Here is a 23821-nt window from a genome sequence, read left to right on the forward strand (position 1 = left end):
GTTATCATGACAGGCGCAAAGGGAAGCATTATATCCCGGCGTTTCTGGGTTTGGCCTTTTAGTTTTTACATCATCTTGTTTGTGGTCAGTAGTATCATGAGTGTATGTAGTGTAGTGTAGATATAGGGTTATGGAGCCATGTTTGCATGCTTGTGCACACTATGCTTATTGGAGTAAGGGCGTGGGTGGGTGGGTGCTGGGTCATGATGATAAGGCGTGTACCAGAATGCCGGTAGCGCTACGGCGGGACCAGAAAAGGCCGGTGACTGAGGCAGGTCAGCGTGCGGTGCAAACAGTGGGTGTCTGAGAGGTTTCGGAATAGCACATGTGCCGAATGCCAGGGCGTGTAGAATGCAAAAGCCTTGGGAAGCTAGCCATGCCGAGAGCCGTTTTTTTTTCTTTCATGACGCAAAACAAGGCACCGAGTGCTGGTGCACCGCTGCCGTGTCAAGTTGTCGAGGAGTTGAAGCGGTCACGCGCGGGCTTTCGGTGATTTTGACCGAGTCGACCGTGGTTTGGGACAGGCAATGGTAACCTGACAGCCTGACAAGGTGCTATGTGTAGGAGTGATAGCCTTGTTGGAGGACACATGGCGGCCTTGTTTAGTACTTGTTTTTTGGTCGTGTCGTCAGGATTCTTTTTTTTTTCTGTGGCAGGCGGACGACGCACAGGACGCGTGGTTGGGGGGCGAGGCGGGGAGTGGCAGCGTCGAGGTAGGTGTATAGTTGTAAGACATGCTACTGTACACGGAGCAGTTCACACTGGAGGGGAGGGGGGGCAAGAGAAGGAAGAGCAGGGGCGGGCCGAAGAGCAATGGTGGCAACCAGGGCGATGGTTGTAGGGAAAGGCCTGTGTGCGATTGGCGGGTGACGTTTCCGGCGCGGTGAACTGGCGGTCTGGCTGTGGGAGTGCGAGAGAAAAGAGCGTGGTAGGTGTTCTGGCCAGAGGGGCGACAAGGGCGGTTGAGGCGAGATCGCCGGTCCAAGGCCTGGTTGCGGGCTTGCGAGGGCTCCGCACTGAGCTATGTCATTGATAGCCTCGTGTCCCCACCTGCCGTATTCGCGCGCAGGCGACGGCATGCCTGCTGGATACAGCCCAGTGTAGCAGTAGTCGTGGTAGGAGGAGAGCTAGAGTGCGTAGCAGCAGGCCGTGGGCAGCGGGCAGTGGGCGAGTTGCAGAGTGGGTGCAGAGTGAGTGCAGAGTGCAGATGGATGCAGATGCAGATGCAGACTGCACGGCGCTCGGGGCCGCTCAGGGTTGATCGGCCGTCCGAGCGCCGTGCAGCAGGCGGCTTGGTGGTGGTGGTGGTGGTGGTGGTGATGGTGATGGTGGAGTGGGAGTGGTGGAGTGGTGGAGTGGTGGAGGCGTCTATTACTACTCCATGTGTATTAGGAGTAGGCGCAGACGTATTAGTAGGCGGCGGCGGCGGTGGTGGTGTGGTGTGGTGCGGTGCGGTGCGGTGCAGTGCAGCCACAGGGCAGGACAAGCACGCGCCACAGCAGCCGCCCGCACGCCTGGTCATCTGCCCATGTGCCCTCCTCGCCTTTTGCCGTCATCGTCATCGGCCAGCCATGCCCCTCAAACGCGTACCCGCCCTCGCCCTCGCCCGCGCGCGCCAGACGCTCCCAACGCCCCCCCCCCCGCCGCGCGGCGTCGTGGGAGCAGTGCGTCGACGTGTGCAGCGACAGCGACAGCGACATGCGAGGCGTGTATACTGGGCGTAGGCGGATGTAGGTGTACCGTGTGTGGCATGAGGGCAGCTGGTGGCGTCGAGCAGGCCGTTGCTGGCACTGGCACTAACATGGGCAATGTCGCAATAGACAGGACAGGGGCCCCGTTTGGCCATGGCCAGAGACACACACAGCTGACAAGGCGGCCCTCTCGCATGGCCATTGTCGGCCCAGGCTAGCCCCCCCTCGCCGTGCCTTGGAAACTGCCACTTTTCCTCGATGGCCCTTAAGATGCTCGATCGCCGATACCTCGCTCCCTCCCTCTCCCTCTTGATCTCTCCTTGCATCCTCGATCTCGCCGCCCCAAGCCCCCGTTGCTGCGCGCCGCTGCCTCCTGTCTCCTGTCTCCGCCGCTGCCTGCCGCCTCTTCGGCTGTTTTGGTTTTGTCAGCCCTACCCTTCTCGTCCGTCACGGGACCCGTCGCTATTCCAGGCACCGCACCCCAAGGCACCGCACCGCACCGCACCGCACCCCCATCCAGCCCAGCCCAGCCATCGGCACGTCCCTCTGCTGCCTCTCGTCAGTCCCTGCAGCTTCAGCTTCAGCTACTGCGCCTGCCACCAGAGCCACACGCTGCCGCCACCCCCCACGGGCTGCCGCGCTACATCGTAATTGACACTGCCGCCGTGTCACCTCATCTCGCCCCTCCCCTCCCCTCCCCTCACCATTGTTCCTGGCCCGCTGTCACCACTGCGTCGGCTTCATTACAGCAAGATAAAAAAAAAGGCCCTTTTGCAACGGCACGCTCCAGCCGTTCACCGAGCCGGGGTGGTTGTTGTACCTGCACCTCGTCGCCTGCGTGTGCGCGCCTGTGTGCGTGTGTGTGTGTGTGTGTGCGTGCGCGCGCGCTCTCTGCAAAAAGAGAACATCGCCTCACACTTGGCCCCTGCCTACGTCATAACGGCAATCCCCACCAACCCACGACCCCTTAGCACCAACCACTCCAGCGTCTCTCGCGCACACCCACACCCGCATCCACACACACTCCCTCTCGACTATTCCGGCCGTCGCTGTTTTAACCCCTCCCCATATTCATGTACCTCGTCCCTACTCTAGCCTGACCTGCAGTTGCTGTTGTTCCTTTGTTTTTTTTGTTTTCTTACCTTCGACCACGTCCACGCTTCGCTCTGACGCGGGCGCACGTCCCCCCCCCCACGCAATGTCCACACCTGTCCTATCTCCACGCCCGCGCGGTTCTTCACACACCTCTTCTCGCCCACGGGGCTCGGGATCGACGCCAATGACAAGACCAACTAACTCTCTACACCCGACCAATGCCCTCCCTCCCCTCACTCCCCGCATGAATGGAGTAGCAAAGACCCCCAGCCATGTGGCGTCGCAAAAGCCAAAAGAACCCTCGACCCCCTCGCCCAACTACTTTGGCCTTGCCATAGGCAACACCGACCATTTCTCGTCCAGCGCTGCCCAGCACATCCGCGGCAATTGGAGTCCTCCCAATTCCAATGTGCGCTCCGCCGCCGCCGCCTCCCCGAGGATCATACCTGTCGAGCAGAACCCCGAATTCGAGCAGTTCAAGAAACAGTCGGAAAACAACCGGTCCTTTGCCCTCGGCAGCTTTGATTTCGCGTCGCCCGGTCTCAAGGCAGTGTCTAGGAGTCCCTTCTTCAAAAACATTGATTTCACACAGTCAATGCATCCACGCGACCCCTCGGACAAGAGCGACACCAGCGACGACCAAGATTTGTCACCCAAGCCGCGCTCGCCCAAGCGCATGTTGTCCGACGAGTCGTCCCTGTTCCCTGACCGACCGCGCCGCAATTCGCCAGCCAGTTTTGACGGTCCTGGACGCTCGGATGCCGTAGCACAATTCGCTGAGCCGCGCATGCCACGGCCCTCGTTGCCTCCCAAACACTCGCACACGCTGCACTTTTCAAAGTCGAATCGTGCCGAGACACTGCCCGCAAACTTTGACGAAGAGACGGGCCACGAAGGCCCTGCCATGGTGACGCCCCAGCACGTGCTCAACATATTACAGTCCTCGGTCGAAGAAGTCCTCTTGCTGGATCTACGCGTCTCCACACAATATGCAAAGGCCCGCATAACCGGCGCGCTGAGTTTATGCATCCCCACGACCCTGCTCAAGCGTGCATCGTTCAACGTCCAGAAGCTTGCCGAGACGTTCAAGGAAGACGAGCAGAGGGAAAGATTCGAGCGCTGGCGAAGCAGCAAATACATCATCGTGTACGACGCCAGTTCCTCGCAACTCAAGGATGCAACGGCTTGCATCAACACACTCAAAAAGTTCACAAACGAGGGATGGACAGGCGCCACATACATCATCCGCGGAGGTTTCCAGGAATTCTCGGCAAAATTCCCATCGTGGATCTCATCCCAAGGCTCAGGAAGCCCCACGTCTGGCACGGCTGCCCTTAGCCTCAATTCTGATCTACCGTCTGTTGCGCCTGTCATCGGTGGCTGCCCCATGCCCGCAACACAGAATGCAGCAAATCCCTTCTTTGGCAACATTCGCCAAAACATGGACCTCATTGGCGGCGTCGGCCAGATGCCCCTGAAGCTGCCTGCCGGCATGACGCAGTCTGTTCAAGAAGACCTTCCAAAGTGGCTCCAGGCCGCCTCGAGGCCGCAAGACAAGGGCAAGACGGTAGCCGAGCGTTTCCTGCAGATTGAAAAGCGGGAGCAGAAGCGCATGCAAAAGGCACTGTCTGGCGAAGTCGTCTATGACGCCCCATCGTCGTCAGGAATGAGCCCGTCTGAACATATTCAGATTGCGGGTATCGAAAAGGGGTCAAAGAACCGCTACAACAACATCTGGCCATACGAACACACGCGCGTCAAGCTTCAAGGAGTAGCAGAGGGAGGCTGCGATTATGTCAACGCCAACTATGTCCAAGCTGCATATTCAAACAAGCGTTACATTGCCACGCAGGGTCCCATCCCGGCTACCTTCAAAGTAAGTCGCCTGCTAACAATTGTACAAGCCACGAGAGCTTACTGATTGCTTTAGGACTTTTGGAACGTGGTATGGCAGCAGGATGTTCGCGTCATCGTCATGCTTACCGCTGAGAAAGAAGGCGGACAACTCAAGGCGCACAACTACTGGTCGGACAAGCAATACGGACATCTTCGCCTCAACAGCATCAGCGAGCACAAGGCATCGCTGGAGCCGTCCAAGATCCACCGTCACCGCGAACAATCAAGACCCACAATGGGCCAGCGCAGGTCAACAAACCCACCAAGGCTTGCCCAATATGCCAAAGAAGCAACTGCCGCAGCGTCGACAAACCAGGAGCAGCCATATGTGACTGTCCGCAAGTTTACGCTTTCCAACGACGAGGAGCCGTTTGCGCGTATGCGCGAGATTACTCAGCTTCAATATTCTCATTGGCCTGATTTTGGTGCACCAGCCCATCCCACACATCTCTTGGGTCTGATTGAGCAGACTGATGCAGTCGTGCGCTCGGTCAACGGTGGTTCGCCGTCGCAGCCCGACCCGCCTAATACACGGCCAGTCATCGTACACTGCTCTGCCGGATGCGGCCGTACCGGCACCTTCTGCACCGTGGATTCCGTGCTGGACATGCTTAAGCGACAGCGACAAGCTCTCTACGTGAGGCAGACGAGGCCGACAGACGACAAATCATCAAACAAGGAACAAGACGACGATTGGGTGAACAACGAGGAGATTGATCTGATTGCCAAGACGGTAGAGGATTTCCGCCTGCAGCGCCTCAGCATGGTGCAGAGTCTGCGCCAGTTTGTGCTATGCTACGAGAGCGTCATGGAGTGGCTCGTCGAACAACACCCAAAGTCCGCGTAGATCGCGGCACCACCAGCCATGTCTTTGTGTGATGGAAACACAGTTTTACCCACAATTATGATATGGACATGAGAGACGAATTTGTTAATGAAGACAACAACACAACATCAACAACAACAACATAACCATGGAATCGGGGCAATGGGCGGCGCATGCATCTTGGCCGGTGCAAAGGCTCATTGGGATGGCGTTTTTTTTTCTTTCTGCGTTTTCTTTTTACTTGTTCTCTTGTTACCCTTGTTCTTTTTTTGTCTTGTCTTGTCTTGCATTAATGCATTACATTGCTTGGTTAGAAAGTACATAACATTTTCCGGGAAAGGGGGGGTTGGGTTACATGTGCATTGGGATGGGTGTCAGGGCGTTTATTGTTGATGATGATGATGTTGTTGCTTTCTTTTTTTCTTTCTCTACATTGCACATTGCACACTGTTCGAATCGGGAAAGGGGGGGGGAGAGGGGAAGAAACCTAGCATACCGCCCTTGCTTTTTTGTTTTGATATGGTTGGTTGGTTGATTGATTGATTGGTTGCATGCGTGCAAGTCATTGTTGTGATGATAATTAGATAGTTTTGACCCTGACAAATCCTACTCTTTGCTGTTCAAATCTTTTTTTTTCAGTCTTGTGGAAATCTCTTTCTTTGCTTTTTCGCCTGTCTTCAACGTGCTGGAGCAATTTATTTCTCCTTTCCCTTTTCCATTCTTCTTTTTCTCTTCCCCTTCCTTCTTCTTCTTCTTCTTCTTCCATGCCTTCTAGAAATAGGCATGACGCAGGAATACGTGTTTGGTATCATTCCTTTTTTTTTCTGTTCGTTTTAGCCGTCGGTATACATATGTTGTTCTACTTTGTTCTACTTTGTTTTACTACTCGCTGTACGTGAGAAATATAAACGCTTGGATGCTACATATTAACACCAGATTTGATATACCATGAGAAGAAGAAAAGGGGTGTATGCTTCGACGTGAGTCTTGTCGGCATGTTGTACAGTAGCACTTTGACATGGACTGAGCATATGTTGATTAAATCCCAGTATGGCGTGAGTGCATAAGTAGATGGAATAAATAATTCTACATGTATGTGTGTGTGTGTCTCTCTCTCTCTGTTCCCCAGACTCATCTCACAAACCAAACCCAATCTTGCACCAAACACACTTTTCAAACAAAGAAGATGAAAGATGCTACTATTCTACACTACACCCACACTAACCTATCCTATCATCCTAACGCACTTTTAGCTTCTTACCTAGCCTTCTCCCCCCCCCTTCCCTTTGTACCAAGGATAACAAGCACATTACCCACAGCATAGACAGTGTATTGTTAAACCAGAAAAAAATAATATTTTTTGTCAAACCAAACTAGCAAATCAACAAAACAAACCTAGTCAACCAAGAACATGAGTATCACCTGTGTTTCACCCCATTCCCCTCCCCCCCCAAAGACTCAGACTACTGCTACTACTACTACTACTACTAGTACATACATGCTACTGTTAGCCTTGACTCAAGGTAAAAGAAAATAATTTTAGATCAGAACCTGTCACATTCGTTTCTCCTTTGAACAACCCCCCCCCCCAAAAAAAAAGTAAATTTAGATTCCTATTCAGCTGTCTAGTTCAGTCTAGTCGAGCCTTAAAAATAGGACCAAAGGGGAAAAGAAGGATGAGGGTAGCAATGGCTTGGTATAGTGAGACGGTGGAGGAGAAAAGGTGGGTGAGGAATTGATATGATATACCACAAGATACATGTAGATACATGTGTAATGTCATTAAAATCAGCTGTTAATATGTTAAAATCACTCGTAGAAGCATCCACACAACATGGAGAGATCAAAGTTCAGAGATAGACGTCATAATACATATTGGGTATCCAAGGTAGAATTACCTACATCACGTCAGTACATACGAGCTGCAAGCACAGAGTGATTTGCCATCACCATGTTGCCAGAGTACAAGGTCCAAGAGAATGAATCATGAATACGTCATGTGCACATGCCGATACGAATGCGACAAACGCGCCCTGCGCGCCATAACCGAGAGAAGCCGTCATTGTGCTGCGTGGGAAAAAAAAGGACCTCCTCCTCCCCCCATGATGCTAGTTCCCCAGTGTTCCGGAGACCCGGTTGTCCGCCTTTGATCAAACGCCATGCTAGTATTGAAAACGAGTTACCCGCGCCAAGCTAAACCGTGTTGCATACTGTGCGAAGAAAGCCCACAATGCCACCGAGCGCCAAACGCGCAAATAAAATAAAAACAGCCCGTCATGTACGTGAACAAAAAGAGCGTATGCTGGATGACGCGGGAAAGATAGGATGCTTAGGGAATTAATATAAGAAAAAAAAAGTGCCTCATGGAAGAAAGTGCGAGTAGTGGCCCGGGACCCGCTGTCGGCACTTTTCGCAATCGTCCCGATAGCCCATGCTGAAACGGCCTATGCCTGCTGTCATGGCACCGCTTCGCTTCCTGCCACGAGGTGTGTTCGGTGAGGCTGCAGTGGGTGGTGTATCGGTATCCATGTTGTCTGCCGAGTGAGCTTGCGATACGCTTAGTCGCGAGAGCTGCGATTGCGTGAGGGCTGTCGGAGTGTCGGGAATATCTTCGTCTTCGGAGATGGGTGAAGGCATGCGCCTGCTTCGCTCGTCATTATCTTGCTTGGATGCTTTCCATAGCGGTGGCGGTGCATGTATTGAGGGCACGTGCATGTTGCTGACACCCATTGCGCCGGCTGAGCCACTCATTGGATAGCCGAAGCCGTTCATGCCTCCTCTCTTGAACGAAGCATGTATTGGTGTTGGTATGCGGCCATGGGCGCTGGGCATATCTGTGTTGAACAAGGACGACTGCAGCATGGGCGGGCGCATGAACGAGTGGGCAAAGGAACTGAATGCGGGTGACTCGGGCGGCTGGCTGCGCACGTCGGTGTCGTCGTCCATGTCCATGTCGTGGTCCATCTTGCTCGACTCTGTTGACATGCAGACGATTGAGTCTGGCGACTCCAAGATGTTTGACACTGGCAGCCCTGTGCCTGGCAGCCTCTCGCCGTCTCGCCGCCTCGCCGCCTTCCTCCCACTTCCTCCCTCCTCACCCCCCCCCCTCCCAATCTCCCCCTCTCCGCCACGGCGCAACGCCTCGTCGGCTCGTATGCACGACTACATATGCACTAGTAGGTCAATAATATGTAGCTAGGTGCTGGAGAGGGCGCCGACTCAGCTGGCCGCGTGGCTGTGTATGGACAGAGATAGACACACAGCAATGCCCGGCCCAAGACTAGAAAAACATCGCCTGTACCTTGCAGATGCAGACACGACACAGATTACACGGCAACAGCCTACCGCATGCGCTCTAGGCAGCGCCCACGTGATGCCATGGTGCCGTGTCAGTGTGGCCGTCGGCCTCACTCGGGCACGCATCCATCCCACGCGCATCCTCACCAAGCATCTTCGCAACCAACCACCACCCGCCAGCCGCCAGCGCCGCCGCTACGCCACACGATTCGCGCGTCGCATCGCCTCGTCTCGCCTCGCACCGCTGCTGCCGCACCGTGCCTGCCAATGCAGGCAGCGGCCCTTCAACTTGCCGGCGACCAAACAGGCCTCCCCCACCCGATCGCCAGGCCATGAAAGGCACCGACTCCACCGCCACAAACCGGGGTTCTTTTCATGCGACCTGAAACACCGCAACTCCCCCTGATAGCCGTATCAGCCCCTCGCCTGCTTGCTTCAAAACACTTTTCCAAGGCTCGAGAGCTGCTGCGCCTGCTGCTCATTAACATACCCCTCCTCCGCCTCGTCGACTCCTCCAAGCTGCTGTCTACGCCTCCACGACCTCGTCTTGCGCGCGCCACCACCACTCGACTACCCATTGCTTACTCTGGACCCGACATGTCCATGTTTCATCTCCCGGCCCGGAAGCGAGAACGCGATGTCGACTCGGATTCTGATTGGGACCTAGACAGGTATCCCAAAGTATGTCGGCCCATGCAATATACAACCATCAACGGCCTTGACTAATGTCCATACCCAGAAATCCCGACCTGCGCCCGCCGACCACGCCGGCCCTGAGCCATTGCAGTGCTATGAGCAGACAACGCTACCCCACCGCCCCTCGCACACGCCCTCGCCGCCTAGGCTGTTTACCGACATCCGCTCCATGACGCCCGCCTACTCGGACTATGGAGGGGAGTGCGGGACTATCAGTGTGGGAGTGCGAGTGTGCTCGTCTGTCACTCAGGAGCACGGCTTGGCGGACATGCAGGCCCGGGCGGAGTATCGATAACTGCCTGCAATGCGCGTCAGACGGAACCTCCAGCCCCAGCCCCGCCACGCCTGGCCCTGCCCCCAAAAAAAGTCGCCGCTTCAGCACAGGAATAATTTGGCTCTCTGTGCCTCTGCGCGCTGCGCTGGATGCACCCATCCACACCCGCCGACGTCGGACCTGAGTCTGCTTCTGCATTGCTCTCGCCTGTGCATACATTGGTGCCCCAGCTGAGCCAATTGCGCCAATTGCCCGCGGCTGCGCAAAACACCCCACCTCAGCCCTCACTCGTCTACACCTTTGCCTGCCTCAGCTACAGTCAGACTCACCGCACGTTGCATTCATTGTATGCCGCCCGCCCAAACTGTCTGCTGTCCTCAACCTGCACACATGCTGATATAAATCCCAGCGCCCGACACACAATGGCTGCCTCCACACCAGATCACTCCGTCAACATGCCTGCCTCCAATGACTCCTCCAGCCCCAGCGACGACCTGCGCGGTACGCCTCCCCTTCAGCGCCGTCTGCCCAACACACACACGCTAACATGGCTACACAGTCCTTGGCTACGACCCGCTGATCCCTCCCCAGCTCCTCGCCGCCGAGATCCCCATCCCCGCCCACGCCGAAAAGACTGTCCTCCAGGGCCGCAAAGACGCCGCCAGCATCATCACACAAAAGGATGACCGCCTCCTCGTCATGGTCGGGCCCTGTTCGCTCCACGACCCGGAGCTGGCCATTGAGTACTGCCAGCGTCTCAAGGCCCTTGCCGACAAGCTGCAAGACAACCTGTGCATCATCATGCGCGCCTACCTCGAGAAACCACGCACAACCGTCGGCTGGAAGGGCCTGATCAACGACCCCGACATTGACGAGAGCTACCAGATCAACAAGGGCCTGAGGGTCTCGCGCAAGCTGTTCGTCGACCTCACCTCTTCGGGCATGCCCATTGCCTCTGAGATGCTCGACACAATCTCCCCACAGTTCCTCGCAGACCTCATCTCCCTCGGTGCCATTGGTGCCCGCACAACAGAATCCCAGCTGCACCGAGAGCTGGCATCTGGTCTTTCTTTCCCCATTGGCTTCAAGAACGGTACCGATGGAGGCTTGACCGTGGCCGTTGATGCTATTGGCGCCGCCGCCGCCAAGCACCACTTCATGGGTGTGACCAAACAGGGTCTGGCTGCCATTACCCGAACCGCAGGTAACGAGCACTGCTTCGTCATTCTCCGTGGTGGATCCAAGGGCACAAACTACGACAAGGACAGCATCAAGGCTGCCCGTGAAGCCTTGAAGAATAAGGGTCTGCCAGAGGTCATGATGGTCGACTGCTCGCACGGTATGTTTACAGAGACCCATGCTCCAACATGCAGAGAGAAAAAGACAGTCGGCTGACTCTTCACCAGGAAACTCCAACAAGAACCACCGCAACCAGCCCATTGTAGCAAAGGACATTGCTGAGCAAATCCGCAATGGCGAAACAGGCATTGTCGGCGTAATGATTGAATCCAACATCAACGAGGGCAACCAAAAGGTTCCTCCCGAGGGCCCCTCTGGCCTGAAAAAGGGCGTCTCCATCACCGACGCCTGCATCGACTGGGAAACGACGGTCGACACGCTGGAGAACCTTGCTGCTGCTGTTGCCGAGAGGCGAGCCAACAAGGGCCAGACGAACGGTGCACAGTAAATGTAATCGTTTGACGTGTGTGTGTGTATATGTATGTATGTAGACGGGAGGGTTCTGGCGTTTTTTGAAAAGTAATACAGAAAACTCATTTCGAAAGACTTGAAGGACCAGGTTTAGGGCCACGGAATATCATGATGAATGTCTGGTAAACAAGTTGATTCTTGACCGGGGGGTATCTTGATATTCATCTTATTCATCCTCCTCCTCCTCTTCCGCCTCTTCTTCTTCGTCTACACCCCTTCTTCCACCCTGACTCTTCCTCGACGCCATCGTATCCGCCCTCTCGCCCACAAAAACATCTCCCGTGCACTCGGTCTTACACCGAGGACACTTTCTCTCGCTGTCCCTCCGCCCTCGGTAATAGCTATTCGCACACGCATCGTGCCACCGCACCCCGCACTCGCGATTGTTACACCGCACACCATAGGTGACGATTTCCCTGCAGCCCTCGCAGTCGCGAATGCGAATCACAGCATGTGCGTCATCGCCGTCGTCGTCGCCGCCGTCGTCATCGTTGTACGTCTCCTTGAGATAGGCGCGCAGTTCCATGAGAGCGCGCGGCGCAAGCGAGTAGTACCCCGCGCGCGACTTGTGCAGAAACGCCTGCGCGACCAGGCGGTCCAGCACCATGTCTGCGTCTGCAATCGAGATGCTCGTGTCTGCCTGCTGCGAGTCCTGCGTGTCATGCTGGTGGAGCGCGCCCTGGCTCTGGCGGCTGCGTCGCGATGCGCGCGCTAGCTGCGACGCCTCGGTATGTTTGACCGCCATTGTTTCGCGCACGCTGGTGTTGTTTGTTTCAAACATGTGGTCGAGCAGCCGCCGGATGTAGGCGATTTCGTTGGCCGAGAAGGTCGTGGCAAACTGCGTGAGCGCGTCGCTCGTGTTGTTGACGAGCGCGTACATGGTCTCTTTGCTTTGCTGGTCGCGCATCGACCGGATCTCGTAGTCGAATGCCTCGAGCTGCCCGTTGATGGTTTGGATCATAGTGTTGAGCATGGCGGGTGTTACGTCGCCTTGTGTCCATGGCCGATTGGGGTCTTGTCGACTTGTTAGCATGCCATGGGGTTGGGCATCTTGGACACGCACTGTATGCCGTCATGATGTGGGCTAGAATCGGCTTCATCTCGTTTACCGTGAGGACGCCATGTGTGTGAAAGGCTTGGAGAAATGCACGATGTGTGGAATTGTAGCCCTCCTCTTCGGTCGGTGCACGCACAAATGGCGATGCACTTCGAGACATTGTAGCGCTGGGAGAGTGGGTGGGGGTGGGGGTCTGGTTCAAAAGTACACAGACAACATGACCCTGAGCGGGGAATTCGGAAACGCGAGAACGCGAAAGCACGTGAGCATATCGTATTCCCAGGCATCTTCTAGCATGCATCATGCACCACCATGAAGTGCTAGACATGACATTCTCGAGCATGAGAATTCACAACCAACACTCTATTGTCGTAATGCATGGCTCCATCCCAACATGCTAACGCTATTTACTATTACCACTCAAGCCACCCAGCCACTATGAGCCTCCCGCAAGAACACTTAAAGATACCATCCTGCATAGTCCGAGCCAATCCAACGCCTATCCATGCTAACATCCTTCATGAACTCGTGCTAGTCCAACTCATCCTGGCGATCCAACGCCTTGCCATGTACATTCTCGTTTCATGCCTCATAGCCCACGTGCCTCAGACAGGCACATCGGAATTCCGTGTCGCTCCGCTTATCGCCTGCAGGCCCTTTGCAATGTACGGTCCCACTATCGGTACGTTGCTCACGAAGCCCGCAATGGTTGCGAGAAAGTCGCCGAACAGAACAAGTATGCCGTATAACTCGACTACGAAACCGACAAAAGCCCAGCGCATGAGGATAAGCGATATGCCCGCGACAAAGGCGAGGGTGCCTTTCCACTTTTGCTTGCGGGCAAAGAAGGCGACCGTTTTTGTCGTTCCGATGATAAGCGTCAGGCCAATTATAAAGAGTATCTGTTTGGGGTGTGTTAGAAGCGCTGGGGGGAGGAATGCCATGGATGGGAGCGTACGTTGCCCATTGCCAGCCTTTAGACACAAGTTAGCAGGGCCTGGGTGTAGGGCTGGTGCATACGTACATTGCGCGATCAAAAAACATCATGACACCACCCATCAGAAAGAGGCCGCCTGTCATCGGGTCAATCCCACGTCGCATGCAGGGCGCATTCGTGTGCATACCTACCCCCGGAACAGAAGGCGACCCCAATCTCTACGCATCCCGTTAGCAACGCGCCAACAAGTAGGCAGGCCAAGGGCTGGCGGTTTGCGCATCTTACTTTGGGTATCGGAAAGCCACATGGTCGGCATCTTGAATGTTTGTCGGGCGAGACTTGCAGCGGGCGAGAGGAAGGTGGAGACGGAGTAACGGTAGGGCGGTGCCTCAAGAAACCAAATCAGCAAAAAGTGATGCCTATGTTCAAGGTATATCTGGCCTAGAGCTGGTCAGCCTGGGTATATCTGTTTCGTGTCCCAGCGAGAGTTGACGCGGCGCGCCCACCGAGCGGCCGACCCGAAGCTTACCCCTGCTAGCGCACCTGTTCCCGCGGGCAATGGCATAAAATTCTGGTCGCATCTTCTTCGACCGCACCATCCTCACCCCAACCCCCCAACCCCAAGACGCATGTGGCACCGGGACAATTAATGTGTTGTTCGATTACGCTGCCTATACCGCGCTACAAATACACCACAATCATATGTAGACACCGCCCTGACAACAGCCTGCTCCAAGCTGCTGTAACTAGGAGTCCTCGCGCGAGGTCCTGGTATCCTGTCTGATGGGCGTAGAAGAATGCTGGATCACGGTTAAGCCGGAGCACCTCCTTGAGCCATAAGCCGAGAGGCATGTGGTGGGTGGAGAGTAGCTTGACTTTGATGATCATACATATACTCTGCAGGCCAGCCAATGCCGTTCCGGCCCCGGGCGGAACATGGCCAGCCTGACTAATCTTGGGGGTGTGCACCGTTGGTGAGAGTGCCTATGTAACCCTGCGGAACACTGTTATACTACTTTCTCCATAGCCAGCCCGCCATTTACTAGCAAGTCGTGCGATGCGCTTGGCTGATGCACTGTACGCAGTTCCACGGAGCATAGAGCCGCAGTAACGACGGCACCGTCCAATCCAGTCCTCACTTCAAGATTGTGTGCGCGCCTCTTGCTGCAAGGTAGCCTTCGGGTGCATTCTGTGGCATGGTGCGGATGCTTCCAAACACTTCCTTGTTGTGGTATCGCAGACGCGTCTTGGGATCTGTGTACGGTGCAGGCAGCCCGGTAATGTCGCAGTACTTCTTCTGGCTGCTTGGGTGGAAGCTGGGCGCCGACTCGATGTTGGTGTAGGTTGGCGCAGGACCGGCCATGTTCCCTCCTGCCGCCGCCCTGCCATTCTTCTCCAGTACCAACGTGCTCAGACTTTGTGCGGCCTGCGCGATATTCGGCTGTCGACCTGCGTTGCCAGCTGGCGTGGTGCCTTCGTTTCCCACAGCAGGCGTTGACATGCCGCTGTTGTTCTGCGTGGCCATGACGGATGCTTCCTTTCGTGAAGCTTCGCCGAGAATCTGCTTGAGGTTCTTGTTGCGGCGCTGCGGTGGTTTCCAGTTGGGGCTTCGGAAGGGCTTGGGGACGGCGTAGATGTCGAGCTTATCCAAGAGCGCCTGATGCGTCTTTTCGTCTGAAGCCGCCGTCAAGGGCGCCATGTTGTGAGCTATGTCGCGTCTGTTGGGTGATTCGTCGCGTCAATCGCCGAGAGGTTGGGGTGGATGTTGCGTGGATACTGTTCGCGAAACGGGCCTGGGATGTGCGGTTATGTTTCCAAGTAGAGACAGGCAGGTGTTGTGGGTGTGTACAGATGGCGATGGCTGGGCTGAGCTGGGAGACGCAGCTTGCGGAGGTGGAGCTCTCCCGACGGACCTGCATGCCCGTCGCTCACACTAGCTGCTTTGATACTCCCCACCAACCAGCCCGACAGCCTGCATTCCACCGCAACAACAGACAGTCGCAGACATGGTAAGCTGGCCCGACATGTCTCTGGGAATGAGCCGCATATCTGACCTGAGTGTAGGAGAGTCCTCACGAACACCAGCAAAGCCAGCTGCTTTCGCGCATTATTGTCAACGTAGTGAGTCTACCCACACGGCCGCGCAACGAGGCCATGTTTGTCTGACGGTCAAAAAAGGAGAAACTCAACGAGGCCATTATGATGCTGAACAAGAATCTGCAAGAGATCAACATCCAGAACATGGACACGGAGCTGGTGGCGCAGATGTTCAAGAACTACCAGTCCAATGTGCTCTTCCACCTTGAAGGTATACACGACACTCTCTGCACAGCATGCTGAGAATGCACTGACAAGCCCCAGCAACAAACGGTCTCAAGGATCCTGCGTGAGGGACAGTGGTGGCAGCCTGTGCATCTGTGGACTGGGTGCTCGGCATTGGGTAAACAGTGAATGGGTTTAGTAGGCGACGCGTATTTTGCATTGCGCAAGCGCAGAGCCGGATGGATTAGATACCAGAGTAACGAGACATGAACAATACAAGACTTTTGCACAGGACCATAAGGAGCATAGGCCGTGTTCCCCCCCAATGCCGTCGCATGCATGCGGAGAGGGGCCCGGACCACCGAGCACCAGTACTTACCTAGAGCCTCAAGACATGACATGCGCAATGTCGCGCGCTAACCATACACACCCGCCACATTGCCCAGGCCGCGACATGATCTAGACGCCCGACTCGCAGCTCCAGCCCATCTCCAACTCGATCCACCATGGCTCCCTCGGCCATTGACGAGGCGCCGCAACCAGCTGGGCGCAATCCACCCAAGCCTCCCCCCAAGCTATGGAGCGTGTCCGAGCCACCCTTTGGGGGCTTCAAGCCCGTCGACAAGGAGGGCTGGTCGCGTAGCAACAGCGAGACGGCAATCGTCATCGATAATGGTACTACTCACGCATTCGCTGCCCCGACGTCGGCGTGCAAGCTGACGCATCGCAGGCTCCTCCGCAGTTCGCGCCGGATGGTCTTTCGACTCGAAACCTCGACTGTCAGTCCTTCCAAACATGGCCAGGTATCGCGACCGCAAGCTCAACCGAACCTTTACTTTTGTCGGAGCAGATGTCTACGCCGACGGCACAGCACGAGGACAGTCCAAGCCCGTGTACGAGCCTGGCAGCAACATCATCAACAACTGGGATGTCATGGAGGGTGTGCTAGACTATTGCTTTGTCAAGATGGGCGTCGATGGCCGCGAAGGGCGCGTAGACAGGCCCATTGTCATGACAGAGCCCATCGCCAACCTGGGCTATTCAAGAAAGAGTATGCGCGCCTGCATAAGGAGCCGTGTGCCGGCATTGCGCTAACCATGTATCCAACAGCCATGTCTGAGATCCTGTTCGAGTGCTACGGCGCACCCTCGGTCGCATACGGTATCGACTCGCTCTTCTCCTACAGCTACAATGGCGGTCGCAGCGGCTTGGTCATGGACTCTTCGTATACCTCCACACACGTCATTCCCGTCGTCAACTCGAAGCCTCTGTTGTCGCAAACAACACGACTCAACTGGGGCCGTTTCCAGTCCGCACAATACCTGCTGAAGCTGCTGAGGCTAAAGTATCCCACTTTCCCTGGCAAGATTAGCGACAACCAGGCCGAGGATCTGGTCCGAGAACACTGCTACGTATCGCAGGACTATGAGAATGAGCTCAGCCACTACCTTGACTGGACGGGCCTTGAAGACCGAGACCACACAATCCAGTTCCCCTACACAGAGCAGATTGTGGTGCAGAAGACGGAGGAAGAGCTGGCAGCTGCAGCAGAGAAGCGCAAGGAGAGTGGCCGCCGGCTACAGGCTCAGGCTGCCAAGATGCGTCTCGAGAAGCTAAAGAAGAAAGAGGAGGAGCTGGAGTGGTGCATACAACTACAGGCACAGTTGGAGGAGATTAGCACAAAGAAGGAAAAGGCACGTGTTCTTGAGTCGAACGATTTTGACGATGAGAACCAGCTCAACAAACGGGTAAAGGAGCTGGAATTTGCCATCAAGAAGGCTCGGAACAAGGACCTGGGCGACGTAGAAGAGGAGCAAGCGGAACCGCCGACCTTTCCTCTTCTCGACATTCCCGATGACCAGCTAGACGAGGAGGGCATTAAGCAGAAGCGACAGCAGCGGTTGATGAAGTCCAACTATGACGCCCGCCAGCGCGCAAAGATTGAGAAGGAAAAGGAAAAGGCACGATTGGCAGAAGAGCAGCGCCTCGACGACGAGCGGCGAGAAACGGACCCTCAGGGCTGGATCGAGGAGCGCAGAATGGCACGCCAGGCCATTATCCAGAAGATCAAGGACCGGGAGCGACTCAAGGCCGAACTCGGAAACCGCAAATCCCTTGCCAACCAGATGCGTATGAAGTCCATTGCAAACCTTGCCTCGGACGCCCCTACGAAGAAAAGACGGCGAGGAGGCGGTGACGACGATACCTTTGGTGCAGATGACGCAGACTGGGGCGTCTACCGCACGATTGCCACTGGCGAGGGCTCGGACGATGAAGAGGAGGAGGATCTCTCCAAGAATCTCAAGGAAATAGAATCTCAACTCCTCAAGCACGACCCCAACTTTACAGAGGAATCAACGCGCGAGGCGCAGACGGATTGGACCAAGAGCATACTACATGCTTTTCTCCACGGCCCCTACCCCTTTGATCCAGAGTCGCAAAAGGAAATCAACCAAATACACCTCAATGTCGAGCGCATACGCGTCCCCGAAGTCGTCTTCCAACCAACGATTGCTGGTCTTGATCAAGCAGGCATCGTCGAGATTGCATCCAACATCCTCACCGAGCGCCTGGCCGATTCACCGTACCGCGACGACGTGCTCAAGGACATATTCCTGACTGGTGGCAATACCATGTTCCAGGGCTTTGAGGAACGGCTCAGGGCTGAGCTGAGAGCCGTTCTGCCTGCTGAGCAGACAATCAGCGTTCGCAAGGCGAATGATTGTGTGCTTGATGCTTGGCGTGGTGCTGCGCAGTGGGCTGGCAAAAAGGAGTCGAAGCGGAATTTCATCACCCGGGAGGAGTTTTTGGAAAAGGGTGGCGAGTATATCAAGGAGCATGATCATGGCAATGCTGCTTATTAGTTTTGTCTCTGTGTCGGGATTTCTCTTTGGTGTAATATCAAGGGCGGGTAGAGGGCGTATTATTTCATCTGAGACTTGCGAATTGGTTTGATGCTTCAGTATTTGAAATATGATATTTTGATCAACGTGTTGTCTGTGCTTGTTGGATGGTGACAATGCTAGAGGATTCGTTTTTCCGGTCTCCTGCCATGTGGCTATGCGATGATATCCAAGACGTCATATTTAATGTGTCTTGCTGGGCAGAGTATATTCGATCAAAGAGGAGCTAGAGAAGCTAAGAGCTTGCAGGGGTGAACGACGTAACACCAAACTTAAACAACGCACATTCCACACTTCAGGTTTCTTTTTGGTCCGTTGTTCTTGGACAAGTCCGCACCGGCACTTGGATACATGTCTTCCCGTTACGGTACCCGTGTCGATCCGAAACCCGTACCTGGTACATCCGGTCCATAGAGCCATGTTGGATGAACCTAATATAAGCAGGCCAAGTTACCACCACCGTCTGACTATGTTGCCAGCGATTCCCATGCCAATACATGTGCACATAAATTTTTTTGGGGGGGGGGTTTAAACCATGGATGGGGGTTTTTTTTTAAAGCGTAGCCATTGCTCTATTGAGGCCAATGGAATAGTACGTGTCATGTACACGCAATCATACTCGACCAGGAAAGCAACTCAAATCTGACACCAAAAGGGCCGACTCAACATGTATAGGTACCAGCGGGGCGGGGACGCCAATTTGCCCGCAACCATACAGATGCTCACCGTAACGCCAGCCAGGATCTGTTTGCTGATGTGTACGGTTACCAGTGATGTGCGGGTTTGCGTAGAGGGGACGCCGGCATCGAATGGCAAATGGTGTGAGAAGCTTATCTTTGCGAGCAGGTAGGGAAGAGTCGCCCGCCGTCCATGTATAAATTGGACTAGACCTCGTAGACGCCGAGTTAATCCTTCTTTTTTTTCCCGTGTCTCACGGAGCAAGTCAAACTCTATACCCTACCCATTTTTGGTGTCTCTCTGTCCCTTTCACTTTTGCTTTTGTCGTGAACTGGATACGGTACCCCGGGCGGAACTCCAGGCAAGCCAATCATGTCGACGACGGTTCTCATCACAGGCGGAAACCGCGGTACGCAGCTTTTCCTTGTCCTCACTGCACCCAAAACAGCTTCTCATGGATTGGCCTAGGTCTTGGTAGAGCGCTGGTGGAAGCGTACCTGGCGACTCCCAACACAACAGTCGTGGCCACGGTGCGAGACGCATCCAAAGCCGCTTCGCTATCTTCAGTTACCAAGGCCGCGGGCTCGAATGTCGTCACCATTACCATGGAAATGGCGTCTGCAGAGTCGATAGCCGCCGGGATTGAGGAGCTGAAGACAACGCACAAGATTAGTGCTCTGGATGTCGTCGTGGCTAACGCCGGTATAAACGGGCCGACGCCGAGCCTCAGCCATACACCCATACCTGAGATCCAGAAGTATGTCGATGTGAATGCATACGGCCCGTTTGAAGTGTACAAGGCGACGCTGCCGCTACTTCGCGCCAGTGCTGCTGCGGGCAACAAGCCCAAGTTTGTCTATGTCTCGAGTGCGGCGGGCTGCATGACCAACATGGTCAATTTCTGTGAGTCTGATTCTTATTGATTTTGACACCTGTCCTCGTGCTTCGATTCTCGGGTGCACCATGAACGAGAACCAAACAAAACTACGAGCCTTTCCTCTGCTACATCTACCCAGGCATTTTGCTAACTTATCTGCTTCCAGTGCCTATATCCGGATACGGAGTTAGCAAGGTTGTAGGAAACTTTTTGTTCAAGTGGCTGGCGCTTGATAACAAGGATGTTATTGCATTGTCGTATGACCCTGGGTGCGTACCCTCATTCTTCCTCAACAATTTCCCCAGGACTCTTGTGGAGAAAGCAACAACACATGAGAGCATTGCTGACTTGGGCTTGGGGAAATAGAACCGTAGACACGGATATGACACGCGATGGCCTCGAGCTAGCAAAGACTTTTGGTCTCGACATGGGTGCGCTGTCTTTCCCACCTGCAGACGAGGTTGCGCGTTCAATGAAGAAAGTGGTATGTTTGACCGGATGGAACATGAGGAAGTACACGAGACTAATCAGATTGGAACAGATTGACGAAGCGACGGAGAGTACCAGTGGAAAGTTCCTGGACCGCGACGGCACCGAGTTGCCGTGCTAAGACACGCATTGATAGTGCCATGAGACCATGTGATGACAATGAAAAAGCGTTTCTGATATTACGTTGGCAACTTTGCTGTCGAGCTCGACACGACGCCTAGGATGTTGCCTGCAACACCCAGACCAGTGATGTTCCACACCGTCTTTTGAACACTCGCATTACACTCACTATCCTAGCTCGAGCTCTCTTCCTCAACCGGCGGCAGCCATGCAACGATTCGCCGGATATCTCTGATTTCGTAGTAACATTCATAATGCTTCTTTGCATATCGGATGGCTCGCGAACGATTATCCATTGCGTCTTCAGCGGGATCTGGCAGATTGGCAAGTAGCTTGTCGTAGTATGGATTGCGGCTTTCTTTGCGTCGACGAGGGTATTTGGTCATGTATTCCTTGTATCGATACGCTAGGGCATAGGGGTCTTTGCGTAGAGGCGGTAGTTCAGACATGGTGCGTGCTGAAGTCAAGCTGTGCGGATGTGAAGCAATGAATAGATCTTGTTGGTTTTTCCTGAAGCTTGGTAGTTTTTGATCGTGGAAACAAAGAGAAAATGTCTTTGTTGGATCGTTAAAGAAACCTGTGACCGGGAGACCGAAGTCTCATGTTTGTCATTGTCTTTGACATTGTAACAGGAGGGAGGTTCTCTGAGATCACTTGAGTATCTCTCCATGCTCGATACGATTACCTCTGACCGTGTTTATGAAGCTGCTAAATTAGAAGGGAGGCGTTTTGGATGCACTGGAGCACACATTGCTGGTATAGCTGTTGTGCGCCGTAGAACAAGGGCAAAGACTATGGAAGCAGATATGTGAGATGCTAGAGCTGAAGTGGGCCCATATGGGCTAGCGTTGGCGCTTGGGCTGGTGGGGTTTAGCGCCAACGCTAAGGGTCTGGCAAAAATTGAGCTTGCGAACAATTTGTCGAACACCACTTCAACATGTCGTCGAAGTCGTACGTTGACCCTACTCTAGCCGCCATTTCCATACTAACGAGCATGCGGCAGAACAGTTCCAACGCAGAGCGACATCACGCTCGTGCCTGAGAACCTTCTCAAGAAGAGAAAGTCTCAAGAAAAAGCCCGCGAGGAGCGCGCAATCGCAACGCGGGAAAAGCGAGGTACGACGTGTCCCTCATGTCAATGGAGAGTCCGAGAAGACGATTACGATGATTATAACAACCACACAATCGGCTAGACTACGGTCCATGTTGTCGAAACGTTAACCATCTTTCGGGAATGAGAAAAATCGTCGTCTCGGAAGCTCGTGGCATGGTATAGTGGCAGCGGACAGGGCTAACGGGAAGCAGACAAGAACAAGAAGAAGCGCGAGGTCATCTTCACACGGGCTGAGAAGTATGTCAAGGAATACCGCGATGCCGAGAGGGAGCGGATAAGATTGGCACGCGAGGCCAAGAAGAGCGAGAGCCTCTACGTTCCCGAGGAGCCCAAGCTTGCGTTTGTGGTGCGGATCAAGGGCATCAACAAGATTGACCCGAAGAAGCGCAAAACACTGCAGCTGTTGCGGCTGCTGCAAATTAACAATGGCGTCTTCATCAAGCTGACCAAGGCGACGATGGAGATGCTGAAGATTGTTGAGCCGTTTGTAGCCTATGGGTACCCGAATCAAAAGTCGGTCCGTGAGCTCATCTACAGTAAGTTTGAGACGAGTCTAGAGGTACATGGTGGGTCAATGCTGACAAGATTGCAGAGCGTGGTTACGGCAAGGTTGACAAGCAGCGGATTCCGCTGACGGACAACGAGATTATTGAAGAGAATCTCGGTAAGTACGGCATGATTTGTATGGAAGACGTTATCCATGAGATCTGCACGGTCGGACCCAACTTCAAGGCGGCGTCTAATTTCCTGTGGCCGTTCAAGCTCAACAGTCCGACGGGCGGGTTCCGCAAGCGCAAGTTCAAGCACTACATTGAGGGCGGCGACTTGGGCAACCGGGAGGACAAGATCAACGAGTTGATCCGGCAGATGAATTAGTGCAATATGTTTGAGAGGCGAGTGTTTGTTTGCTTGTTCATGGGAATGGGGGAATGGGGGGGGCGCGCAAAAGCTGGTCGGATATACCACGGGATTTGAGCATTTACACTGGCGTTTTGGGAGCTTGTGCGCGGCCGACACGGGCGTGTTACGAGTTTAGGAGGTGTCGAGACATGCAGAGCTAAAAGGGTGGATGCGGCTTTTACGAGACGCTAGCTAGGTGTAGGGTAGAGTGAGGGTGGCAGAGTACATGGAAGATATGACATGGCTGGAGGGTGCTGTGGTGAAGTTTTGAATCATTTAGGTTTATGCGGGTTGTGTTTGTGAGGGTTGATGTGGATGGGGTGGGCATTTTGCCGATGGGGTAGGGGGAGGGTGGTAGTGCTAGTGGTAGTCGGTGGATGTGTGGATGTGGATGTGGATGTGGATGTGGATGTGGATGTGTGGTGTAAGGTGTAGGGGAAGAGAAGGCGAAACGGGTGGTGGGAGTGGAATTGTGGGAGTGGATACGGGTTGTTGGGAGGGCCAGTTGTCAGGTCGTGATTGCCAAAGAGCGGCTTGGGTGGGCGACAACGGACCACGAGCACTTGGGGTGGGGCGCTTCACGTGCCAGGCTGTGGCGACTATGGCCGGATGGGGGCTAGGGCATGGGCGAGCGGGTGGGTAGCCAATGGGCGGGGCGAGTGCCGCATATTGTTTTGGTTTTTTTCTTCCTGGCCACCGTCTTGGTGTCGCTGTCTGGGCCCTCACCGCACATGATCCGGTGTGTCGGCGGGTGGAAACGACATGGACAAGGACATGGGCGCCACGTCAGGCAGCGGCTTTGTGCACGGGGCCCGGGGGTCAAGGGCGAGGGCGAGGGCGAGGGAGAGAGACAGAGAGCGAGGGCGAGGGAGAGAGACAGAGAGCGAGGGCGAGGGCGAGGGCGTGTGTGAGTGGGTGTGAGTGGATGTGTGTGTGTGTGTGTGTGTGTGTGTGTGTGCGTGTGCGAGTGGGTGGGTGTGACGCGGGACGGAATGTTCT

At 54.8% G+C, this 23821-nt stretch overlaps 14 protein-coding genes across 14 annotated transcripts; 7 read left to right on the plus strand and 7 right to left on the minus strand.

Moving 5' to 3' along the window:
• Nucleotides 1–100: 100 nt before the first annotated feature.
• Nucleotides 101–607, minus strand: SETTUDRAFT_165310 (uncharacterized protein; the record flags this gene model as incomplete). Its single annotated transcript, XM_008031743.1, has 1 exon — nucleotides 101–607. A coding segment is annotated over one exon (270 nt), but the record flags the coding sequence as incomplete, so codon positions are not given.
• A 173-nt stretch (nucleotides 608–780) lies between these two features.
• Nucleotides 781–1522, minus strand: SETTUDRAFT_181077 (uncharacterized protein; the record flags this gene model as incomplete). The annotated part of the gene is made up of 1 exon (XM_008031744.1): nucleotides 781–1522. One exon carries the CDS (start codon nucleotides 1520–1522, stop codon nucleotides 1022–1024), a length of 501 nt encoding a protein of 166 aa, XP_008029935.1. The 3' UTR covers nucleotides 781–1021.
• Nucleotides 1523–2889: 1367 nt separating this feature from the next.
• SETTUDRAFT_141356 (uncharacterized protein) lies at nucleotides 2890–5952 on the plus strand (the record flags this gene model as incomplete). The annotated part of the gene is made up of 2 exons (XM_008031745.1): nucleotides 2890–4662; nucleotides 4717–5952. The coding sequence occupies 2 exons, from the start codon at nucleotides 2890–2892 to the stop codon at nucleotides 5527–5529; spliced, it is 2586 nt and encodes an 861-aa protein (XP_008029936.1). The 3' UTR covers nucleotides 5530–5952.
• A 1917-nt stretch (nucleotides 5953–7869) lies between these two features.
• Nucleotides 7870–8472, minus strand: SETTUDRAFT_22919 (uncharacterized protein; the record flags this gene model as incomplete). The annotated part of the gene is made up of 1 exon (XM_008031204.1): nucleotides 7870–8472. The coding sequence occupies one exon, from the start codon at nucleotides 8470–8472 to the stop codon at nucleotides 7870–7872; it is 603 nt and encodes a 200-aa protein (XP_008029395.1).
• A 708-nt stretch (nucleotides 8473–9180) lies between these two features.
• On the plus strand, nucleotides 9181–9796 carry SETTUDRAFT_34478 (uncharacterized protein; the record flags this gene model as incomplete). Its single annotated transcript, XM_008031291.1, has 2 exons — nucleotides 9181–9486; nucleotides 9545–9796. The coding sequence occupies 2 exons, from the start codon at nucleotides 9181–9183 to the stop codon at nucleotides 9794–9796; spliced, it is 558 nt and encodes a 185-aa protein (XP_008029482.1).
• A 398-nt stretch (nucleotides 9797–10194) lies between these two features.
• SETTUDRAFT_165311 (uncharacterized protein) lies at nucleotides 10195–11664 on the plus strand (the record flags this gene model as incomplete). Its single annotated transcript, XM_008031746.1, has 3 exons — nucleotides 10195–10276; nucleotides 10335–11114; nucleotides 11182–11664. 3 exons carry the CDS (start codon nucleotides 10198–10200, stop codon nucleotides 11460–11462), a joined length of 1140 nt encoding a protein of 379 aa, XP_008029937.1. The 3' UTR covers nucleotides 11463–11664.
• On the minus strand, nucleotides 11652–12702 carry SETTUDRAFT_96395 (uncharacterized protein; the record flags this gene model as incomplete). Its single annotated transcript, XM_008031747.1, has 2 exons — nucleotides 11652–12499; nucleotides 12549–12702. The coding sequence occupies 2 exons, from the start codon at nucleotides 12700–12702 to the stop codon at nucleotides 11652–11654; spliced, it is 1002 nt and encodes a 333-aa protein (XP_008029938.1).
• A 224-nt stretch (nucleotides 12703–12926) lies between these two features.
• SETTUDRAFT_141364 (uncharacterized protein) lies at nucleotides 12927–13848 on the minus strand. The gene is made up of 5 exons (XM_008031748.1): nucleotides 13765–13848; nucleotides 13671–13697; nucleotides 13567–13615; nucleotides 13501–13516; nucleotides 12927–13444 (listed from the first exon to the last, which is right to left on the minus strand). The coding sequence occupies exons 1-5, from the start codon at nucleotides 13793–13795 to the stop codon at nucleotides 13148–13150; spliced, it is 420 nt and encodes a 139-aa protein (XP_008029939.1). The 5' UTR covers nucleotides 13796–13848; the 3' UTR covers nucleotides 12927–13147.
• A 291-nt stretch (nucleotides 13849–14139) lies between these two features.
• SETTUDRAFT_141369 (uncharacterized protein) lies at nucleotides 14140–15264 on the minus strand. Its single transcript, XM_008031749.1, has one exon. It carries the CDS (start codon nucleotides 15176–15178, stop codon nucleotides 14615–14617), a length of 564 nt encoding a protein of 187 aa, XP_008029940.1. The 5' UTR covers nucleotides 15179–15264; the 3' UTR covers nucleotides 14140–14614.
• A 189-nt stretch (nucleotides 15265–15453) lies between these two features.
• Nucleotides 15454–16031, plus strand: SETTUDRAFT_165314 (uncharacterized protein). Its single transcript, XM_008031750.1, has 4 exons — nucleotides 15454–15488; nucleotides 15544–15600; nucleotides 15658–15787; nucleotides 15841–16031. The coding sequence occupies exons 1-4, from the start codon at nucleotides 15486–15488 to the stop codon at nucleotides 15867–15869; spliced, it is 219 nt and encodes a 72-aa protein (XP_008029941.1). The 5' UTR covers nucleotides 15454–15485; the 3' UTR covers nucleotides 15870–16031.
• A 364-nt stretch (nucleotides 16032–16395) lies between these two features.
• SETTUDRAFT_165315 (uncharacterized protein) lies at nucleotides 16396–18689 on the plus strand. Its single transcript, XM_008031751.1, has 3 exons — nucleotides 16396–16416; nucleotides 16472–16792; nucleotides 16852–18689. The coding sequence occupies exons 2-3, from the start codon at nucleotides 16537–16539 to the stop codon at nucleotides 18603–18605; spliced, it is 2010 nt and encodes a 669-aa protein (XP_008029942.1). The 5' UTR covers nucleotides 16396–16416; nucleotides 16472–16536; the 3' UTR covers nucleotides 18606–18689.
• Nucleotides 18690–19669: 980 nt separating this feature from the next.
• SETTUDRAFT_165316 (uncharacterized protein) lies at nucleotides 19670–20850 on the plus strand. The gene is made up of 5 exons (XM_008031752.1): nucleotides 19670–19731; nucleotides 19791–20225; nucleotides 20366–20468; nucleotides 20566–20683; nucleotides 20741–20850. The coding sequence occupies exons 1-5, from the start codon at nucleotides 19695–19697 to the stop codon at nucleotides 20807–20809; spliced, it is 762 nt and encodes a 253-aa protein (XP_008029943.1). The 5' UTR covers nucleotides 19670–19694; the 3' UTR covers nucleotides 20810–20850.
• Nucleotides 20851–20981: 131 nt separating this feature from the next.
• Nucleotides 20982–21257, minus strand: SETTUDRAFT_96433 (uncharacterized protein; the record flags this gene model as incomplete). The annotated part of the gene is made up of 1 exon (XM_008031753.1): nucleotides 20982–21257. The coding sequence occupies one exon, from the start codon at nucleotides 21255–21257 to the stop codon at nucleotides 20982–20984; it is 276 nt and encodes a 91-aa protein (XP_008029944.1).
• Nucleotides 21258–21745: 488 nt separating this feature from the next.
• On the plus strand, nucleotides 21746–23107 carry SETTUDRAFT_43752 (uncharacterized protein; the record flags this gene model as incomplete). Its single annotated transcript, XM_008031320.1, has 4 exons — nucleotides 21746–21759; nucleotides 21812–21924; nucleotides 22114–22458; nucleotides 22515–23107. 4 exons carry the CDS (start codon nucleotides 21746–21748, stop codon nucleotides 22796–22798), a joined length of 756 nt encoding a protein of 251 aa, XP_008029511.1. The 3' UTR covers nucleotides 22799–23107.
• Nucleotides 23108–23821: the final 714 nt, after the last annotated feature.

This window comes from Exserohilum turcica (assembly GCF_000359705.1).
Source record: "Exserohilum turcica Et28A unplaced genomic scaffold SETTUscaffold_6, whole genome shotgun sequence".
Taxonomy (NCBI): domain Eukaryota; kingdom Fungi; phylum Ascomycota; class Dothideomycetes; order Pleosporales; family Pleosporaceae; genus Exserohilum; species Exserohilum turcicum.